General features: G+C 40.6%; 1 protein-coding gene across 1 annotated transcript in view; it reads right to left on the reverse strand.

Moving 5' to 3' along the window:
- Positions 1-7,709: 7,709 nt before the first annotated feature.
- The window catches only part of LOC147663683 (uncharacterized), a 180,860-nt gene continuing 165,538 nt past the window's right edge, over positions 7,710-23,031 (reverse strand). Inside the window, exon 6 of the mRNA XM_086950267.1 lies at positions 7,710-17,436. Within this exon, the coding sequence (XP_086806393.1) occupies positions 10,508-17,436 (6,929 nt within the window). The 3' untranslated portion in view covers positions 7,710-10,507. The remainder of the gene's footprint in view (positions 17,437-23,031) is intronic.

A 23,031-nucleotide genomic window follows, 5' to 3' on the forward strand; every position in this document is an offset into this window, starting at 1 on the left:
CTTCTGTTAAGCAGTGGGAAAAATACATGAAAGGCGGACAGTGCGTTATAAAATTCCCCAATGAATAAATACATTCATAGATGCATGAATGCCTTTTGTTGCGGGCCGCTGAACACTTTACATATAACTCATCAATATGTTCAGCCATATTCATCAACCTGAATTGCGCTCGCAAATGGCCAGATTCTGAGAATCTGGCCGTTTGCGAGTGCGATTTTTGCATTTGGGATTCATTATCCCAAATGCAAAAATCGCTATTTGCGAAATCGCATATTTGCGAGGAATTGGATTTAAGGAATCTCTAATAGAGATTCCTTAAATGCAATTCATCACCCTAATTGAAATTGCGAATTCGCAATATTTGGTCGCAATTTACCACGAAATCTGACTTTGTGGTAAATTGCGAAAAACGAGTAAAAAGCACTTTTGTGCATTTTTTACTTTTGCATGTTACACACACACATATGTCCTCTGGACATGTGTGTGCGCAACACCTGTTCAAATGTGTATTTGAGGGGTGCTACAGGGTGTCCTTTGGACACCCCTGGCACCCTTCAAATCGCAATCTTATTTGCGATTAGCAAATTGCTAATCGCAAATAAGGAATACTCCCCATTCATTCCAATGGGCCTTTTGGCCTTATTTGCGATTAGCAATTTGCTAAACGCAAATAAGGAATCAGTAGGAATCGCAATAAATTTTGCTAATCCTACATGAATCCCGTTTTGCGAGTCCTTAATAGCGAGTCGCTATAATTCGCTATTAGGGCCTCGCAAAACGGGAGATTGATGAATCTGGCTGATTATCTTTTTTATTCAACCAATTACTATCATAGTCTTTCTACACCTCCAGGGTGGCTCAACCAATAGTCCAGATTGCAGGCATTCATATCATGTCCTTTTGATATACCTTAATCATAGCTTGCAAGTGGCCTAATACTGTGTGTGACACTATACCCACTCTTGCTTTTCAGCTAATCATATTTTGCCAAAGGGTCCAAATGTGGTTCATGCTACCATAGCTGTGGACACCCTAAAATGTGGACCTCAAGGAGGTGTTTTTTTGTTCCTAGATGAATGGACTTTGGATAACTTCTAAGATATTAGGACAACTCAGATTTATTTATTCATGCAACACCACCTCAGTTTGTGTTAAGTATTCAGATGCAGTTGGGGAGGTAAGAGAGACCTAGGCTTCTTTAGTGAATTTATAAGGAAAAATTATGGAAGTAACTGTTCTTATGACTGGTGTTGGTGGATGGCACCCAAACATAAAACAGACAGCACTTCATCTGCTTTCTGATTGGCTTACAATTATGGGTGTACACAGTAACAGGATTCTAGAGTACATACAGGAATTCCTTTTCAGTACAAATCTATCAGAGTGTTTGTGTGTGTGAGAAATGGGGCCCATGGCACAACAACAGGCTTGTATAAGGTGCGGTGTGCATATTGGCAGCAGATCATACCAACAGCATGGTTTATTATTCCCCAGAACTGAGCTGCGCCCTGGTTTGACTTTGACATGGCTTGTTGGCCTGACCTATTGAGGAGGCTTCACCTCCACTGCCCAGTACGGTCTACTATTGCTCAATGACCCCTTTGTCACAATGCATTCCTACTTCAGCAGGGCATTATGGTCTGTTCAGGCAGTAACCACAATACCTGCTTTCGTGTAAAACTATTTACTTGTAACAGTCATTTGCAAGACTCTGGCACCTTCCATGGATTTTTGAAAATGGTAAGATAAGCACTGCACGACCTTAAAAGCATTTTCTACAAGTAAAAGTGCATGCCAGTGGTCACTGTGGAACTATGCAAGGCTAAAAGTTCTTCTCATCGTTTAGTGATTCACTACGTAGATGTTAGCCTCGAGATTGAATTGTCCATTACTGTTCACATTCAATGTTCCTCTGGTCTACCGTGCCAGGTGCCTTAGTGGACTAATGCGTCCACTGTAGGGGCCTGTGTTTGACCTCATGATCACAGGTCCAAATCCCCGGGGGGTGGGGGGGGTCCACTCAGCCTTTCATCCCAATGAGGTTGATAAAACGAGCACCATTGAGTTGAGTAACAATAAACAACTGTTATTCAGCGCCTTGATATCCTTCTGGGTAAATGCTCCCTATATCTGTAATAGTATGAACCTCCCACTCGACCACTCACTGATTCACTCTGGCCACTCTTGGATCTATAGGGCTATCCCTCAAGAATACAAGAAAAAAAGTTAATTTCATAAATAGTGTAAACTTTTATTTTCTCATAGTAGAAATGTAATATTTTGTTTATTTTATGTCTTTTTTTCTTACAAAAGCATTTCAATAATCAAACCATCATAATTTGTTTTTTTAAACAATTAAGAATTTACAAAGGCATTATATTACCTCTAATCAACCAACAAGTCAAGAAAAATGACACAATGAATATATACAAAATTACAAAGTGCTTCTGAAATATTCCCACACCAAATTCACAATCATACCAACCTCACATTCAATCAAAACATACCAACCACTCTCATACACACATCACAAACATTCATCAGTTTTCAGCTGCAAGATGGCTTGCAAATCTAAACTCATGGCAAATAAATCGTCTTAGTTGCCTACGGTTTTGCACACCCACTGAAAAAACCAGGCCAACGCACGTTTCTGTGGTAAACCTTTTCTATCCACCTTCTTCAGGAACGCTTATTCTCTTGTATTTCAAAAATAGCGAAGGTAGGGTAGGGGATCTAAAATCCAAAAAGAGGGATGCAAATCATTTGTGGTGCCCTAAACAGAGGAAAATGTTCTATATATAAATTTTTCTATCTCTAGAGGAAGGATGTATGTCGTTACAATGCGATGTTTTACATCGCAGTACTTTACGACGCATGTTTTACAACGCAAGTCGTTACCACGACTTGCTTTGTTGGGGGCTGGATAGTGAACAATTTAATTTACTATTCCAACTCCAGTCCCCGTGGATAGTAGGGAAGGAGTTGGATAGTAAATTAAACTATTTACTATCCTGGAGCGCCCCCCAGCACAATTCGTTGTTACAACTTTTGTTGTAAAAGTTGCGTCATAAGGGAACTGCGGTGTAACATCCGCGTTGTAAAGGATGTTCCCCCTAGAGGAAACTCAATTAATGCTACTACACAATTGTTCATGCACTTTAACAAGCTGTGAAAAGGGGGATGTATGAAAGTGATTTAGCAAGTTTAGAAAAAGAGTGACAAAAGAGTCCTAGTACCTAGTGCAGTTTTTGGTGCAAAGCAGATTGTTGTAAAGTCTGCCTCTTTTGTGAAAACCTTATTTACTTATAGCCTTAAACAGAACTAGTGTTTCTTTGACCTTAAAGCCCACGAGTCCTTTATATGTATTTAACTAACCCTTTTGGTCGAAATCCTGCTTGTTTTCCTTTTTATTATAACTCTGGCTCATCAAGGGCCAGATGTAGGTAAATCCGATTTACCGACTTTTAAATACCGAGTCATACCGATTCGGTATTTAAAAGTCGGTAAATTGGAAGGAGGCAGATGTAGGTAAAAAATTACCGAATCTGTAAGAGTCGGTATTTACAGATTCTGTAAATACCGAATCTGTATTTCCCATTGATTCCTATGGGCCGTGAAGCCCATAGGAATCAATGTGAAATACAGATTCGGTATTTACAGAATCGGTAAATACCGAATCCTGCAAGGGTGCAGGGGGTGTCACTTTGACACCCTCTAGCACCCCAATTCTGGACTTGTGTGCAATGTGGCACACAGACATGCCCTTAGGGCATGTCTGTGTGCCACATTGCACAGGTGTGCATGCACAGATGTGCATGCACACCTGAATTCGGTATTTTACCACCCAATCCTATTGGGTGGTAAAATACCGAATTTTAAGGGCCTGTGGCACTCTTAGGAGTGCCACCTACATATGGTTTTTCCGAATCGGTAAATATACCGATTCGGTATTTTACCGATTCTGTAAATTTACCGATTCGGTAACTTTACAGAATCAGTAAAATATAGGCCCCCTACATCTGGAAACCCTAATACCGGTCGGTAACGGCCGAATTCGGCCGTTACCGACCGGTATTAGGGCTCCTACATCTGGCCCCAAATGTGCAATAATTCTTTGGGTTCTATTATGGCAGGCGGCTGTCTCGTGTCAATAGTTTTTTCGGCAGCTGTGGTCACTGTAACAACAATTTTGTCAAAGGCAAAGTACGATTATTGCATCTATGTTTTGACCATCTCGGATAGAGATACTCATTATTTTGTGTATCAATTTACCGTTAGGGCACTATATTGTCCTTGGGCTAATCTGTCCTCCTATTTAGTTGTGCTTGCTCTTCCGTTTCCTATCAGCCAACAAACTGTCTTATGTCAATAATTGTTGTAGCTGCAAAAGTCACTCTAGCAAACATGATGAACAAAAGAGGGTTGTCATTATATATATGCGTTTTATTTCTAACGAGAGGTAGGTTTATCAAATAGTATATGAAATTACCTTTTGAATTCTATTTACAACCTCTATCTTTTTAATTATCCAGTTAAAAAATGTGTTGGTTGTTCGGCATATGTGCCAGGGCCATAGTCGAGACACAGCAATGATTTCCTTTTTACAACATTGTCTGCAAAGGAAAGTAACATTTTTATTATACAAGAAAGGAGATTTGCACACAGAGAGTGTTGTTGCCTGTTATGTATACAGATAGGTGTTCTAGGTAAAAAATCCAAGTTGTAGACCAGGTGGTAAGTTCCAAATAGTTCCTTTATTAAGTTTCAATTGTAGATGAGAAGATGAAGAATAAGTTGGTAAATAAGATAGAAGTATAGCCCCACCAGGAGCAGTCTCCCTCTGCTCAGCCTCTCATCCTCAAGTGACACTCTTTCCACCAGTCCACACACCAACATTCTATGACATCATACAGCATTCTCCAGCCATGCAGACTGAACAGAAGAGAGAGGATTGATGTAAAGAAAGAAAAGAGGAATTAACCATTACAACAATCGGCAAGTATTTATGACAATGCTGATCTGTGCATGCAATGCTTGCTGTTAACACCAAATGTTACATGGACAGAAGTACTTGCTTACGTTGTCAACAACACTTTAACCTCCTACTTGTATTGCACTGCTGTTATAGTGAGATTACTCCTGATATTTTCCAGAGGAGGGAAGGAGGTTTAATATAGAAGAGTTACCTTAAGTCATTGCTTTGACTATTCATACATAGAATACTAATGTTACTTGTCAACTACTTTATGAAGAAAGTGCTTATTGCCGTTATCTGTAGCCTGGTGATATCTCACACTAGATTGGCGGCGTTTGTGTTAGAATAGGTAAGGGGCTAGTGCCAATAGTCATGCACATTTGTTACAGCAGGGGACGCTGCGGAAGCAATCCTTGATGGGCACAACACATATAAGAGTGCGAATCACTCCTGTTGGGTAGTCTCTTATTGAAACGGGCATTGCAAGTGTTCGTATAGAGTCTTTTTTAATTTTTTAGAAGTGAGGCATAAGCTTTTGCCCTATCCAGAAAGCATATTCGGTGTGAGGCCACATCCAATTAAACTATAGGCTTGGACATATACCTCGGGTGTTTCCCAAAAAGTCACATATATTTCAGTGTCCCCTCCTAGTCCTGATATCTCTTTACCTCTATAGTGTAGCTAGTGCCGCCATCACTCATCTCTCGGTCTGGATCTAAGTCGGAAGACATCGTTTCCGCATCTTCTTGATATAAGCGTCTTACTTCCGTAATGACGTCACAATGGTACCGCACCACAGGACATATACTCATAAACTGACGCCATCTTGGAATGGTTCCAGATTACTTAATACTGGTTACAAATTGCTTTACCCTCGGTTTATCATGTATAAAAAGTACTCAAAACCGCTCCTATTGTTATCGTTGATAACATTCGATGTACACAGGAATAATATGCAATGACTTACTACAGTGAAATGACTTGTGAATTTACTACATTTCCTTCGATTCTAATTACTTTGTCCTTTAGTGTTGCATATTGGATGGCCCTATTTGTATGAATAACAGACCTACTTAATCACAAAATCATTATGAACATGTCATCATGCACGATGAGATGTGCATGGTCTTGATACCTTTTCACTGCCTTTGCCATTTTGCACCCGAGGCGCTGTATTCTCAACCATGGGATAATTGCCGTGACTGTCTGTTGTATTCTTATCATAATTTTATTATACTGATGCTTTAATGTATATTTGTTAGAAGTTTACTCTTGAAAGCTGCAATGTGATCTGTTGCCATGGTTTGCAACATTCTATATGCCATGTAACAGATTTTATGGATTTGCTTGGCTGAGCAGTTGCTGTACTGTGTTCTTCTACAATCAACTTCTTTTTTATAAATTTTGGATCTAATTACTACACGGTCGCTTTACAAATACACGTTATTTTATGGAACAAGACTCTTTCTAATGACCACGTCTCTCGTGCACCCCCTTTGTTTCAAACTTAACTAATTTCTTTGAAAATTTCTAGAGGTGCCCTGAACTGCAGTGATCAGTTAACCATCTGTGACTTGTGACGGATTGCTTCTGTTGTTGGTCTGGCAAGAAATCATGTGGGAAGCATGGCAGTTAAATAGTATTACCAGTATCTGCTGGCATGTAAGGAGGGTGGGGAGGCAGGAGGACAAAAATAAAAGTAAAAAAATAAGGAAACATAAAATAATTCCACTTACCTTTCTGGGGTGATGTCCTCCTCAGGTCCTAGGCAGGCAGGTTCCGGAACCCAGGGAAATACAATAACCAATCCTGGCACTGCTCTCATGTAGCATGAAAGAAGCACCAGAATTGGAAGGAGCAGCCTCCTTAGGCGCTCCCAAGGACACTGGAGCCTTATGTGATCTCTAACCCAGCTGTCTAAAATACCTGGGTTAGAAAGGTTTAAAATATACATGTCTGGCTGGCCATTGTACGACCGCTGGCCAAAAAGACAAGCACACTTTAAACTTAAAGTGCCCTGCCCATCACAGCTTCATGCTGCTGCCTGACTGGCACAAGCAGAAATCAGACCCTCCGCCCTACCCTGACGCTCGGCACGGAGCTTTGAAACATAAAATGGGAATAAAGTTCCTTTATTACCATTTTATTTTTATTTTTTTGAAGCCACTTTTTAGTGGGGCGATGATCCTCCGCCTCAACGGAGGAGTCGCCACTGACTATTATCTATATTTGTCCCCTACATTTCAATCTATGTGTTGATAAATTTATTACATACTAGTGCCACTTTTTATGCATAAGTGCTCTTTAACAGATAGTAGTTTAATAGTTCCAATTTACAGGTGATTACAAACGAGGTTAGTGTAAGTGTAAGTGTGCTTGCTCCTAGTTAATTCAAATAATGGTAACAAGATGTGCTTCAGCGCATCAGTACTTGTTTTCCCCTTTAAGACTTGAAGTAGGTTTCAGCTTTTCCTTTTATACAGTGATGCTTGCTCAACAAGCGTAGTTGCCTTAGTTGACATCTTCACATGGTCATGAAACTCGTCCACTGTTCTATGCCTGATCCTAGGCTCCATCTTTGTAAAATGCAAGCAGTCTGCACAGGCGTAGAATAAAATGCAATATTTACTAAAGACATTGGTAAATGCGTACAAGTGAGTGTAAAATGCACGTTTTTCCCATTGAATCTAACGATTGTAAGTTTGTACATGGAGATTTAAACAAATGCAGCCACCACTCTGAAAATGTTTTTTTATGGTTCAGAGGCATATATAAATTATAAACATGTTCATGAGAAACAAGTACATATTTTACATTTTAAGCAAACGGACAAACAGTACAACCTTGCCTGGATCTGTATTCAATATATACATGATATAAAAGTATCCAAGCTACCTCCACAGTATTTACAAAATAATTTTATATATTACAATAAAAAGTGAAAAAATATATACAGAAAATAAACTTTATATTAAACTTTCATAATAAAACACTTTAGCTTTTTAAACTGTACAGTTTTGTTGGTTAAATTTAAAAAAGTACAAATGAGAGTTGTCAGTTTCAGTGTCCTGTCACGATTGTCTAAGACATTCCTAGTGTTTTCAGTCATATAAATTTACACCGCTAAAAAATCTTTACGTTTTAGTGCTTTGTGGTGCATATAACTAAAAAAAAGTGCATCTGTATAGGTGCCTCCCTGCAGATATTTGCACGCCATATGTGCTGCGTACATGTACCAACTAGTGAGAGTAGGGCAGTTAGTACTCATTTACTTTACATGTGTCTGAAGTACACATTGAAGAGTTTCAGGGTATGCAAATAGAGGCCCAACTGAGTATAGTAGACACATTCTTCCTATGGTTAGCACACTCCATCTCATGTAATGTTGCTTTTTTTAAAGTGCTCAAACAAAAATGGAATATATTGTAATTTCATACACAGTACTCTGGTGCAATTAAGGCAAGTGAAATCACTCATATGTAGTTAGAGAACCATGTTTTCCGCTTACTAAATCTTTGCATAAGGTAAAGTGATGAGTAGCAGAACAGTCAAGGAGAAGTGCTGTGGTTAGCTTACACACGTATCCTTACCTTCACAATATACTTACCACATTTTACCTGAGACAGACATTCATGAATATATTTACGTTTTACTTGTCTCTCTTACAACCCAGGCATCGACTCTTTTTCTGAAGAGTTCATATGAATCTACGAAGGTTTTTAACTTGCGATTATTTTCCAACTAGCGAGTCATATTTTCCATTGTGAAGAATTATTTCAAATGTACCATTATGCCAGCTAATCCACTAAGAATTATTTCAAATGTAGTAACTGGGGATGTAGTATGTGTTTTATGAAGATTTCAAATCAATTGAATTTTGGATGTGAAACTGCAAATACAATGGAACCATGCCAATGTGTTGTCCGTTCTTGCTACATGTGCACACAGTCAATAGAAGACACAAGAAAATTCAAACGTATAGGTTCCCCTTCTCTGTCAGCTACATTCATTGCCTGTCCAATACTGCTTAACATTTTAGTTAAACCTCCATCTTGTTATGAGCGTTATTATTATCATATTGTAACTCTCTGTAGCTTCAAATTCAGTTTGCTATCAATATCTCCAAATATTTCAATCTTAGGCTACAGCGCAGTGGCAGTGTCCCTGTTTACATGTTACATTTGAAGCAGATCCTTATTTGTACATTGTAATGACACACTTATGTCTCAGATACATTTGTATACATACTGCATTGCCATAATCCTAAATGCTTAGTAACCTTTCAACCTCATTGTACGTCCCTGTTTGGAGACCTAATCCACTGTTTCACTTTTAGACCAACTCTGGTTTTATGTTCCACTCTTCCTTCCTAAATTCAGCTCTGAATCACAGATAGATTCTGCACTACAGACTGTTTCTGGATATTAGATTCTGCACTACAGACATCTAAAAGAAATGTTTCCAACTTAGAATGAACTGCCATGTCTTATAATGTTATCATCTCACAATTCTTTAGTCTCTACACCCCTCTCTCCTACACTCATTATCACCTTGCAAGGCCAAATCTCTCCGGCTAAAAACATGTGTCTTTGTTAACACAGGCACATTCCATGTTCTTGTGCTGATAAACCATCTATGAACATCTATGAATGTGTCTTTTTCCTCCTTGCCTACCTCTGTACTTTGGCCACCAGGCTTCTGGCATCAGTTCTCAGGTCTAGCTAATATTCCACTGCCCAAAGCCTTTCCTAATGTCTTGCTTCAACAATCCACAAATCTTCAAATTACATACTTGCAACGCACGGCTAATATATCTCACACTTGCCTATGAAACACTCTACTGTACAACTACTTCCTGTGTTGACACTCCATTTTGTTTTTTAACTGCTCAACTTTCTTCCACCTTCTTCCAGACTTTGTAAAGTCTACTCCTACACGCTTTTCTCCTTCAGAAAAGCTTTCAAGTCTAGTGTGTCCCTTCTCCAAACTCTTCTTTCATTTGATTCGTAGCCACCACTGTTCACCCATCGTTACATGCCTCTCCTGATCCCTCTACACATACTACTTGTACACATCTCTCATATCTCACTACAAGGCTGTTCCTTCAAGTTTAAATTCATTCTTCAACTGGTGTGGCTATGCAACATTCAAGTTAATATAGTAGAGTCTAAACAACATTGCCAAACAATTCCTAATGTTTTTGTACTTTGTAGATGTAAAAAGTAAAGTGATTTGGAAAAACACGTGATAACATCTAAATGAGACTGAGTTTTTTGTAATGCTCGCGCAGTATTATTTCTAAAGGAGAGCAACAAACTATAATGCAATACATATAGGTCCATCTTTGACAGGTACCATACATGCTGAGTAATGAATGGAAAGCGGCTATCCATGGATACTAAGCTGTCTATAGCACTGCCGAACATCCCACTGACATGAGGTTTTGACCAAGCACGTCATAGTTTCACGACTGAAAGTTTCCACAGTGAACTTTCAGAGATCTGTGTAGCCAACAATATCAAAATGTTGCGGTCATAGTTCTGACTCTTTCTCAATATCATCAAGGTAATATTCATCATCTGTTGTGGTATCAGTGTCAGACTCTGAACAAACAACAGGGTCATCCCGATAGATATTGAGAGTTTCTCTTGGGGGCAGCCCTGGCACTTTAATTGTACTTCCATCAAAACTGGAGTTTGGGAACAGAGTAGTCTCTAAAGGATTGTCTGCCTCCCTCCTCAGGAATCCTGGGTTTTTGAGATAACACGGTCTCCATAAGCGCCCCTCAGTGAGTGACCGCTTTATGTTCTCCAAGAAAGCCAACTGCTGTTCTTTCCCAAATATCCCAAATCCGACAGTCGGTGAGGTAGAGTAACTTCTTGTGGAACGGTAACCTGGGGTATTGTGTGAAGAGGAGTGCCAATTGTCATTCTCATCAGTAGACATAAGTTCTGAATGAGACCTAAACTTTCTGTTGTACTTAAACGCCTGGGACATAGAAGATGAAGACGGATGCCTTCCATAGGCCTGTTCAACATTTGTAGTGGCAGAAAATCGTCCATTGGGCTTGTTCCTGATGTCTGTGAATGAAGAATGTCGGCCTTGCAAATTTAAATTTTTTAAACTTTTTGATCTATGAACGTGCTGGTCTTCCTCCCAAGGTTTCATCCCCCACCCAAAAATGTTTTGCTCCGTCAACGTACTTTTACCCAAATTGGTACACTTGATTGAGCTGTAGTTATCAGTTTCAGAAGGCAGCAATGGACTCACAGGACCCTGAACACTCCTACTGTGATCACTTGGCCAATCATAAGCAGGAAGGCCGGGGTCATCGAATTCTTCAGGGCTTTCAAGAGTAGAACTGAGTCTGTATGCATTCATGGTTCTAGCTGTTTCATCTGGGAAGCTTTTTGACAAAAATGACGATTTTGTGTAATTTACTGTAGGGTCACTTCCGCTACATTTAGTCCTGTAGGAACTGCTTTTCTGGCCATGAGTGTTTTTAAGCATTGCCTCTGTGAAGTTTCCAACGGGTGAAAGAGGTACATGACTGGGGTCTTGATGCGTATTGTTTTTGTTTGCTTTCTTCAAGAATGTACAATCATTATCATAAGAATAGCTAGATCGTGGATTGTCTGTTCCAAATTCTTCAAGGGAATGGAGAGGACTCCTGGAAGATGATACAGCCTTCTGTTTGTTAAGTTGGACATAGCTGTCACTTTTTCCTCGACGTAAGGTAACACTGGTTGGAGCGGCATCGTGGAAGGACTCTGGATAAGAATGTTTTCGAGTTCTCACTTTATACATCTTTTCCCAGTTGATTGTACTATAACTTTCATTTGTGGATTTTGCACCATCAAAACTGCTGTCTTTAGTGTAATCAAAGGTAAATCTATTTGCATTTGTTGCAGGTGGAGTTGGTGGTTGCTCATGAGGGGTGTCATGCAATGGATCTTCACTGGAAAGACTGTGGTTATTGCCAAGATTATTGACATATTCATGAAAAACACTAAACTTTGTGCCAGGCTGGATTTGCACTGGTTTTGTTTTTTGTAGTTCATGAGAATCTAACGGAGTGGCACGGTCTATTGTAGCATGCCGAAAATTAAGTGGCTTTAGTGAGTTGATGTTTAAATCTGCAAGCGACAGGTCTTCAGAAAGTACATTTTCAGAAACAGGATGCATTACATTCTGAGTTTTTCTCAACTCAACAACAGCATCTACCCTGTTTTTGAGAGCTCCTTCATTATCTACAGGGCATGTGTCTTGGATTTCTGACCTACAAGTAAACACCTGTGCATCGGTAATAATCTGTGAGTATCCCGAACCATGTGTAGTTTTGCTAGAATGCTTTCCATTGTGGCTCTTGTTATCAACACCACAGGTTGAATTCCCTTGCAAAATATTCTGATTGTAATCTTCCTTCCTTTGTGGAATTGCCTGTCTGTTCTCCAGGTTTGCATTTCGTAGGTAATGGAATGGATTGACTGTGCCTGGAAAATTCTCCTGAAAAGCAGAGCCTTTTTCAGATTGTTGTGATGAGAAAGAGTTCAAAGGTTGGCTGGGATAAGATATCTGTCTCTTTTCAGGACTTTTGAGCATAGAATATACGCAGTTCTTTTCGTCTACGAAATCTGCAGTCCCTGGGGGAACCTGTGAATTTAAATATTGGTCATGGGCAGAAATATCAGAGGCCACTAGATCAGAAGACAGGGAGTCTATTGTGTTTAATGAATAGTTTGGTGAAACATTCTTAATGGAATAGATATCTTTTGGTGACAGTATACTGTGTTCGCTATCACCCCTTGAAGGTGATATAGCTGGGATATGTCTGGCAGTTGCATTAATGCTGCTCATGTTGTGTTCAAAACTTATTTTGGACAATAAACTATCCGTGGACTGCTGTTTACCTAAAAACCCGGTATGAGGAAGAGCAGGATTTGCCAAATCAATATGGAATTCCTGCTTTCTGCTGAGGTAGCTGTTTGGAGAGGAAAGGTCTTTATCTATAGACAATGGTGCATCAGAGAATGCATTGGCCAATGGTCTTGAGTGTTTACGTGGCCAGGTATAATAGACTGAAACTAATTCATGATACTCAATTTTATCTTGATCAGAGATAACTGAAATTGTACTTTTTGTTTTATATTCCTGCAAAGAATTTTGCTGTTCTGCTTCATCTGAAGATGGAAAGAAACTCACTTTTCCAAGGTGAAATGGCAATTCTGGAGAGGGTTTTTGTTTAGTGGAGGCATTTGTAACACAACCAGGTGCATCAAACGGATCTTTTTTAGGTGTTCTGCTAGGCACCGCGTGTGTATTTACATCACAATGCACAGTTAAGTCAATTGTGTCTGCAATATTTTCTTTATCTTCATCAAAAACAAATGGCTTTGGTGTTTGGGCTGGTTGCTCTTGCACCAACATAACAGGCTTGCTTTTGTGATCCGAAGAGAGAGAAAGTCTACCACTTGCTGTGTTTGCCGGCAAATGGTCTCCTAAAATTCTTCTGCCTGGAAGAAGAGGTGTGTTACTAGTGAAAGAGACAGACACATTTGTATTTTCTGACTGAACACTATTGTCATGTGCAGGCTTGCTAAGTAAATGCTCGATCTGTGATTTAAAACTATCAAGAGAGGATTTTTCCATATTAGAGGTACCATTGTTTATTAGAGGTACTTTAATTGAATTATTGGAAGTGTAAGTTGAAGGTTCAGACAATATCCAAGAAGAATAACTGGGAAAAGTTGACTGAAAACTTTTGCTCTCAGCAGGTTTCAACTCCTCATTAATCAGCATATCTAGAGAAACCTCTTGCATTTGTCTTTTTGTCTGTTGCCAATTGGAACAAGGGGTCTTTTCAGGTTTCTGCTCATTTCCATGAGTTTCTGCAAATCTAACAGCCTCTACTGACCTAGATGAAGCCGCAGGTTGGTGTGTGGTCAAAGTTGGTTCATGTACACCATTAAAAACTCCAGATTCAAAATTGGATAGAGCAAATGTGCTTGCCTTCAAAGCCCTAGTGTCTTGATGTACTGTGGTGGGTGTTAGGTCAGAAAGATATGCGGCAGCACTAGGCTTAGACAAGGAGAAAAATGCAGACTCTGGCAGCGATTCCCCTGCTCTGCCTTCAGAGAATGAGGTGCAATGCACAGTTGTGGAAATGGGTGTAGTGTAACTGTTTAGAGAATTTGCATTTGATGTCCCACTTCCACTTATGTCACAATTCCGGGCTTTTATTTGCTCTTGATTTGATTTAAAAGGGGGATCTGTTACTGAACCATTTCTAGGTAGATATGCTGCTCCAATCAGAACTAGCGAATCAGAACCTTTGCAATTTGATAAAGAAGTGGGTGGTGTTTCTAGTTTTGGAAAAATTGCTTCTGCGTTTGTCACAGAATCAGAAGAAAGTTCTAAACTGGTGGTTGGCAGAGTTTGAGGTCTTTCAAATGTTTCCTGGTATATGCTGCTTGTGACTTCAGGCACTGTCTGTGAATGTACTTTATTAGGTGTTCGATCACCAATTAATCTGCATTGCCTTGGTGTACTCTGCTCCTGAATTGGAGGATTGCGAATAATGCGAGTATCTGCAACTGGTGTTTTTAAATGATCATCTTTGATGTCTAGTCTTTCTGAAGACGTCTGCAGAACACTTTCCATCAGATCTAAATTTGGAACAGATGATGCCTTCAAAAGAAAGGAGCTATAGCGCCTGACTCTTCTAGCTGATGACCGGGAGGCAGTTCTTCTGCTACTTGATGTTAGCCAGTCTTCATTTGTAGGTAATTCAGAGTGGGCAAGATCCAACCCTGCATACATACTAGATATATCTGGCAAGCTGCCGTGCAAGGTTGCATCGGATTTGTCAAGGGAGCTCTGGGAGTGAGTCATCTTTCTAGAAAGTAGGTCATGCTTGATTGTCTGTGACTGACTCAGATTGTTGCCGCTTTTATCCACTGCATGATATACCCTACCTGCTGGTTTTGTGACAGGGATTAAGTCAGTGATCTCTTGTGACCAAGAAGGCTGTGCCTTGTCTTTGAAGGCATCAATAGGAGAGGGCACAGGAGAATGGCTATGCAGTGCAATGGATTTGGGCTGGTCTCTTGAGGCAAGGGAATCCAATGCCTTGAAAGTCCTAGGCACAATCACATTATCTGTAGAATTATAGAAAGGTGGACTCTGGCTGTCGCAGATTTGATCGGATAACCCACAGGGAAGTATATTGGGTGTCAAGTGACTGGTGAAATTATGATGACTTGTAGATCTTAAACTACTGTTGTCTGCAACATGTGTTTTGTCTTCATGATTGAACACTGATTGTATATTATCTTCTTGGTGTGACCTGGATACAGGTGGCATGATGTGTTCTTGGTCTGAATTGTAAGCTTTCATCTGTTTTTTATGGACCAGCTTAGTAGTGTGAAGTTCTGGCTGGCAGTCCAAATAATCTACTGCACTATGCTGTGCAATAGATCCTGCTGGAGACATGTAGTTAGAAGTGTGAGGGACTCCAGATTGGGTCTTTTTTAATACAATTAAACGTACAGCTTCAGAGAAAGAATGAGAAGTTTTAGTTGCAGCAGAAGTATCCCCTGAAAGATCCTCCGGCAACAGAGAAGCCACAGTATTTTGTGAAGTGTGTTCTTTTATATCACCTTTGACATTCATTGCTTCTGTGGGAGACACAGGGGGGGAGAAGCCATGCTGTGAAGGGAGCTCAGTAGCACTAGGTGGGCTTTCATGCTGTAAATGCAATAAAGGAGGTGTGTGAGGAGGATACCCATCTTGTGAAGGAAGTTCAGTGAGACTTGAAAGTTCAAACTGTGAAGGTCCTTCAGCAGGAAGTGAATGGTCATAATCAGAAGGGAGTTTGGCAGGAAGAGAGGAATACCCATAGTTCCAATAGGATGAATCGACTGAACCAGAGTAGGAGTATCCATGTTGTGAAGGAGGGTCAATGGCAACAGATGATTGGTCTGAATCCAGGTCAGAAGAAACAAGGAATGAGTAGTCATTTTGTGTTTGAGACACAGGCATTTCTAATGATGAATATCCATGCAGGTGGGAGACGTCAGGTGCCAACAATGATGAATATCCTTGCTGAGGAGAGTTTTTGTATTCTGCTGAGGGTGGATATTCATGGTCAGCAAGAGCAGGTAACGTGGAGAGTGAATGTTCATGCTGAGTAGGGAATGTGGATGCTACTGAAGATAAATAGGACTGTTGTGGAGGGAGTTCAAGAGTGGCAGCGGTCAAACCTATGTTTTGCAAAGGAAATCTAGCAGCAGTGGAAGAGGAATACATGTGATGCAAAGAGGACTCAGTAGGCCATGACGGCCCATGCTGTAAATTATGTTCAAAAGTAGCAGAGGATGAATAGTGGTGCTGTGCAGTAGACAAACATTCATGTTGAGTAGTGAGTTGAGCAGCAGGAGATAAGTAGTCAGGTGTCGACTGGGGTTCCTCGTATACAGGAATGGCGGGCAATGTTGCCTGCTGTTCATCTATATCAGTCTCAATGACATCCAAGCCGGATTCACTCACTGTATCAGAGGAATGAATGGTGGCATCACTGTCATATCCATCTGCTTCAGGGCAGTTTTCTTTGTTCCCTTCATCCCAAGTGTCCTCAGTTTGCATTGGCACAATGATTTGGCAAGGGATGTCGTTGTCATTGGGTTCCGATGTGTCACTTACCACATGACTGCAATGCTCGCTCTCTGATTTATTGTTAAATATCTGACTTGTCTCTTCTTCCCCATGGAAAACATTGTCAAATGTATTTTCTTTTCCAAAAGTCTTTTCAGGAAGGTTCTGTTGTGAGCGGTAGAATTCATACATCCTGTTCTGCTGCAAGGGTTTTGGGGTTTGGTCGTGGTCGATATTGGTGAGATCCATTAAAGACTGGGACCTGGAAACAGTGCCAGAATTCTCTACAGGCCTGCACGGCGATGATGGTGGAGTCCATACAATGTCAGATAAAGGTGCCCTTTTTGACTCCTTCGGAGTTCCTCTATGCTGAAACCCAAAGCTACTTTGTCTAAAGAAAGGAAGATCTAAACTACTTACTGACAATTTCCCAAAACCAGTTAAAGGACTTTGTGATCTGTGCCTGGACCTTGGAGACCCAGGAGAGGTTTCATTTGATTTTGGTTCTTGAAAATTGCCTTGCTTCGTGGCTGTGCGGTGCCTGTTTGAGTACATCTCATAAAACTTTTGAGGCCTGAAAGTGGAATGTGTTTTATAGGAGTCGTTGGGGTTGATCTTCACAGAGCTATGAGGAAATAAGGTTTCTGAGCTTCTGCTGCAATGCTTCTGGTCTCCAAAAAAGCTGCTGTGTGCCCTTTCACTTGCGTATCCACTCCGGTACTGTCCTCTGGATGTGTAGAATGGTGTTCCCCTGGCGCTAAAGCTCTCAGTTTGTTCTTGCACAAGAGTTCTCTCCAAGTCACCTAAAACTGTAAAGAGAGGTTTTTAGTAGTTATAAAGGCTTATAAATGACAGTATTAAACCTAAGTTGGGCTTGAGCAAGTTGCCCACACACACTTTCTACTGAAAACAGCAAACTACTCAACCATTCACAGAGATATTAATGGCACCTGATTAATACATCAGAGTATTCCAGAGGTACAAATACAAATCTTTTGAATATGAAAACTTTTTTTCACTATCCTCACACTTTTACATATCCAGTAATGTGCATGGAACGAAAACATGGTTAAACCAGGGACAGCCATGTTTAACTAAATAACCGTGGCTGGTGCCCTGGTCTATGTGCAACCAAAGGAAAGCAAACATTGCCTAGTGTGGCTTTTGAAGGCAATGTCACAGATCTTTTCTATATCTCTCACAAATGCTTCCAACATATCATCAACCTCTCTTGTCAGGTAATACTGTGCTTTCTCTTTTGTACTTTATCTTTGCTGATCAGCAGATAGAGATTGCACTGTCAGACGTATTATAGAAAAGCAAGGTTAGGCAACCCCAGGTTAAATTTCAATTACGGCGGCATTCTTTGCGTAAATGTGGGAGTTTCATGTTGTGCATATGTTGATAAAGGTGGAATCTTGCCATAGTGCAAAATGCAATCCCAAAGCCTTGGGGTTCCATCATGGAAAGGGTAGTTTATACAGCCAAAGGGATCATTATTTGTACAGTGTGAAATATTACTTCTTTTGTGCTACTCAGACAACTTGTGTGTTTTTCTCATATTAATTTAAAGTAATACTGATTTATTAAGTAAAATAGTACTGTGCAACATATGGTTCACACAGTGTGCTTCTGCTGCCCCCCAAATCCTGATTGAGTGTAAACACTTCAACCTTTTAATCATGCAATTCCAAAGGTCATAGTTTATTTTCTTAGCTATTCAATAAAATAAAAGGATATTTTTTATCGTAGGACAATCAATTTTAAGGGTCATCTTCTTAGATATTCAATCGAAAAATCCTATTTTATATTGCAAGGACAATATTTAAATTTCAAGGTCAGTTTAAAAGAAAATACTGGTTAACTCAAAAGAGCATATGTGATGCATTTAAACAAAAAAAAATTAGAAGTTAAATAAAAACGGGTATATATTATTCATATGCATTTATAGTGGAGGGTAATACTAAAGCTTGGACCTTACCCAGAAAGGCCATGGTAACATTTGCATTGGCGAGTGATTAGGCATAAAGTATACCCATCAGGGGGTGGTGAGGGAAGACTCTGGGAGGCCACTGAGTTGGGTGTTGCTCCTGTGGATACGTGAAAGAATGAAAGCTAGTCTTGTGGACATTACGGAGAGAGCACGAGGAAGAGCTTGGCCTGGTGTCTAAGTCTCAGATACTTCCAAGTAGTCTGGAATTTCTTCTTGACATGCTCTGTGAATAAGAGCCAGCTGTGAATGAAGATGTACTGGAGTGGTGAGTTGGTGGAAAGGGTAGAGGAGAATTCCTATAGGTATGTGCTGGTAAAACGGTCTTCATTCTGGGATTAGTACTTCCTGTCACAAATGAGTATGTCATAAATGGAAGACATCTAGATACCAATAATGAGTAGTGTTTAGATGGTTTATGCCAAGGACATAGGCTGAAATCTTAGGTTTCAGCCTATGTTCTTAGGGTAATGGTGAGGTCTTGTTTGTAGAGTAGAAGCTCCTGGGCACTATGCAAAGATTGAAGAACACCAAGACAAGAATGGGGCCTTGGGGGACTGTGAATAAGACAGGTAGAGGTCTATCTAGATGTATTGGTGTAGGCTAACCAAGGAAGACCAAAAAGCAGGGTTTGCTCTCATCAGGGATCCCAAGAGCTCCACCAGTGTCTGGTAGCTGCAGTGTCTGTGGTATAGTAGGAGTGGAAGTCCCATTGAGGGCATGAAGTAGATTGGTCGTGGAGTTGCAATGCCACTGCTTTCTCTAGGAGTGTGCAGAGGAAAGGGAATGGGGTGATGGTAACGGGCAGGATTACGAAGACCAAGGATGGGAATTTAGAATAATAGGAGGTTCTGATCAGTTTTCAGGGACAATGAGAAAGTTATGAGTGAGGTGTTAATGTTTAGGAATGACTTAATTGCAGCTAATGGTAAGGCTTTTACCACAGAGGGGGGTAACGTATCACTGACACATGAAGTTGCTTTGAGGAACTCCAGGGCAACAAGATCTTCAAGTAAAAGGTGTTTAAGGTTTCCTGTATGTAGTGGAGGTATATTTCGGAGGGGAATTGGGACAGAGAAGAGGCATTAATCATGTTTTTTCAAATGGGAGATAGAATCATGAAGGATTCTGAATTTTCAGACATCGGTCCATTCCTTCATTAGGAGATACATAATACACCACAGAGATTCAAAAATGAAGGCGGGTAGGTGCAAATGGCTGTAGATTTTAGTTGGTGCAAGTCACACATCCTTGGTGCACATTTTATTAGATTTGCTAGCTTGCAACATTTGACACATTGTTTTGAAACAGAAGGCGGCCTCCATACCTTAATAAATCATGAAATAAAAAAATGCATTCATCTTTAGCCCTTAAAACTCAGGGCCATGCAAAATACTTATTCTTAGAGCACACAAAGCAAATGTATTTAAAATGCTTTTTGGTTTTCACAATGAAGTGATTGAGGCAAGGGGCAGATGAATTAACTGTCTGTGAAGCTGTTGATGTTTGTGCGACAGGAAATGCAGTAGTGTTCGTGACGTGGGATCCCGCACAAATAGGTGACGTTATTCCCATTCGTGGGGAAAACACCGAATGGCAAGTGTCTACTTTTTGGGCTCGACTGGGTCCGGTGTGTGTCTTTTTCGATGTGAGGTGACGCCCTCTTAACATGCACACTTGAGTCGCGCCATGCCTGTCACTCAGAGGTCGCCGTGTGGCTGTTCCCAATGAACTGGCCGCCGTCCACTTTTCCTAATGTTTGTCTCAGGTATCATCAGCCTGTCTCCCTCCTTGTGGGCCAGCCCCTAACCACAGCACTGAAGCAGCAGCAACAGAGTTCACACTAGTGTCACAGACTCACACAAGGCAAGGACGTGTGCCTCCTACTGTAAATTAGTATCATTCACTTCATCCACCAGGGGTGTTACTGGTTGCATGGATGTCAGTTGATTTAGCACTTGAAAGCACTACAATTGCTACTAAAAAGTGCTCCCTAAAGTACTGTCTTCAACTTGGCTCTTTTTATTAGATCTGAGGGAATTGGCGAGAGCTAGTTACTGTCCTGAAAGAGCTGATCCAATTTAATCTCTGGGCTAGAGAGTGACCTAGTTGTGAAACCGCGATATCCCTCTTTGACGAAATACCTAACCCCTCGAGAACAAAGAGAGAAACTGTGATGGAAAAAGCCTTAAATGCTATATAATCACATGGTTAATGCTCCCTTGAAGATTTTGAAGACCTTGCCAGTGATACCATGTTTATATGGATAGGCAGAGGATTGTCATCTTTTCAGTCTCATGTGACTTTTCATAAGGCGAAAGTTCATAAGGTGAAATGTTCAGAGGGTGTCTCTCTTCGGCTACGAAAGATATATGTTGACGAGGCTGACATGCTACATTTTTAACGAACTGCAAGGCGAATTCCTGGTTTGCCATATGTGAGGTTGGGCTGTGTGAAGCAGCGACAAAATGTCAAAAGGGGCCCATGAAACTAGGCTGTGGTCCATGGGGACAGCTGGCGGCAACTGCTCCCGAGAGTCCCACAAGTAAGAGATTGAAACCTTGTTCTGAGGGTCTCAGGGCCTCAGAGCAGGTCTCAAAGCTCGGTCACAATTATGAAGTAGGAAATAGAAAATATAATATAATAAATATAATAATGGCTGTCAACTGATGACACACAGTTGCTCTTCTCCTGGATTAAGGGAACAGAATTAAAGGGCACTTATATTAAAATGTGTGTTGCTGCAGTTTTTCATTGGCTAGCAAAGGCGCAATTGAAATGTAATGAGGAAAAAACTGAAATGCTCCACTTTGGGGAGTTCCAGACACAGTTCTGGCAATCTTGTTGGCCAGATAATGCACCCCTGCCCGATCTTCAAAGAGATTCAGTAAAACATTTGGGAATTACTTTTGGTAACAGACTGTCATTTGACTCCCAAATTAAAGGTTGTTAGAGACCTGTTTTGGGATCATGAGATTCCTAAAGTAATTTCTGCCTCTTCTGTCTTTTCATGCAAAGAAAACAGTTATCCATGCACTGATTACGTCCCGTAGCTACTACAGTAATACCCTTTATCTGGGCCTTCCGGAGTATCTCATGAATTAACTTCAGGTGATCCAGAACGCAGCAGCTCGACTTTTGCTTAATATTCTAAGTGAGGCAAATATTAGTTTTCACCTTCAGGATCTCCATTGGCTCCCTATCAGGGAGAGAGTTACATTCAAGGCCATGGTTCTAGTACATGCAGCCCTCTATCATACAGGACCAATCTATCTTAGAACCAGATTCAGCTTTTATAACCCTCCAAGACAGCTAAGATCCACCAACAAATATCTGGCATGCACCCCTAGGATCCGGGGACAGAGAGCAGGAGATAGATCGCTAACTTTTTAGGCGTGTCTGCTTGGAATCGGCTTCCCTTTGAATTACGTTCTGTGAGCGACCCAGGGCTTTTATTTTTATTTAAAAAAACTGAAAACCTGCTTTATCATGCAGGCCTAATTTCTTCCTTGTCGACTTTTCAGCTAGTACTGCGACGGGACACTCCTTGAAGTAGCTGTGCACAATATAAATAGCCTATTATATCATAACTAAATGGCTCTTTGTTAACATGCACTTTGCATGTTATCAGTTTCTGTTAAATGAGGCAATTAGTTATTTTGGGTGCTGAGATGTTAGAACTAAAAGAAAGATACACTGTCCTTCCTCTAGTCTGGTTGCATAATCCAAAATAAATGCCATTCAACACTTAATCTGCTGAGCTACCTGACGATCAAGTATTGTGGGTGTGCCAGTGCTGTTTTCTTAGGAGGACAAGAAAAATAACCAGCACAACCTGCCTGTCCCTCCAACTCCTTACGGAGGTGATTAACACCTTGGCTGCTAGGCGTTTTCCCCCCCTGTGCTGGAAATTGCCATTTTGCTGGTGTCATGACGAGCTCAGCTCGTCATCAGCACAGCTCAACTGTGCATCATGACGAGCTGAGCTCGTCATGAGCATCGAAAGGGTTAAACTAGACTACAAAGCGAAAGACCCAAACTCACCGTTCCTAATACAAAGTACATTAAATCTTCATTGTAGCTTACCTGCCAAGAAGAGAACAAAACCCTAGGGTCTACCATACACACCACCAGGAGGATCCCACTCCTAACCCCTAGGACCACAAAAGGCACAGATAAATGCATGTCAGTAGCGACTAAAACAACAATAATGTATGTTTTTCTTGTTTTTAATTTACAGGGTTTGTTACAGCTATCTTCCTGCAGGACATTAATGGAAATGGGGCTAGATGTATAAAGTAAGTTAGCAGTCACATAGCCTGTGATTCGCTTAATCGACAGTAGTTCGGTAAATGGCTTTTTTAAATGTACTAAATCCGCGTTGCGATTCAGTAACAGGTTACTGAATAACAAA

The sequence above is a fragment of the Lissotriton vulgaris genome, unplaced genomic scaffold (assembly GCF_964263255.1).
Source record: "Lissotriton vulgaris unplaced genomic scaffold, aLisVul1.2 SCAFFOLD_1615, whole genome shotgun sequence".
Lineage (NCBI taxonomy): Eukaryota > Metazoa > Chordata > Amphibia > Caudata > Salamandridae > Lissotriton > Lissotriton vulgaris.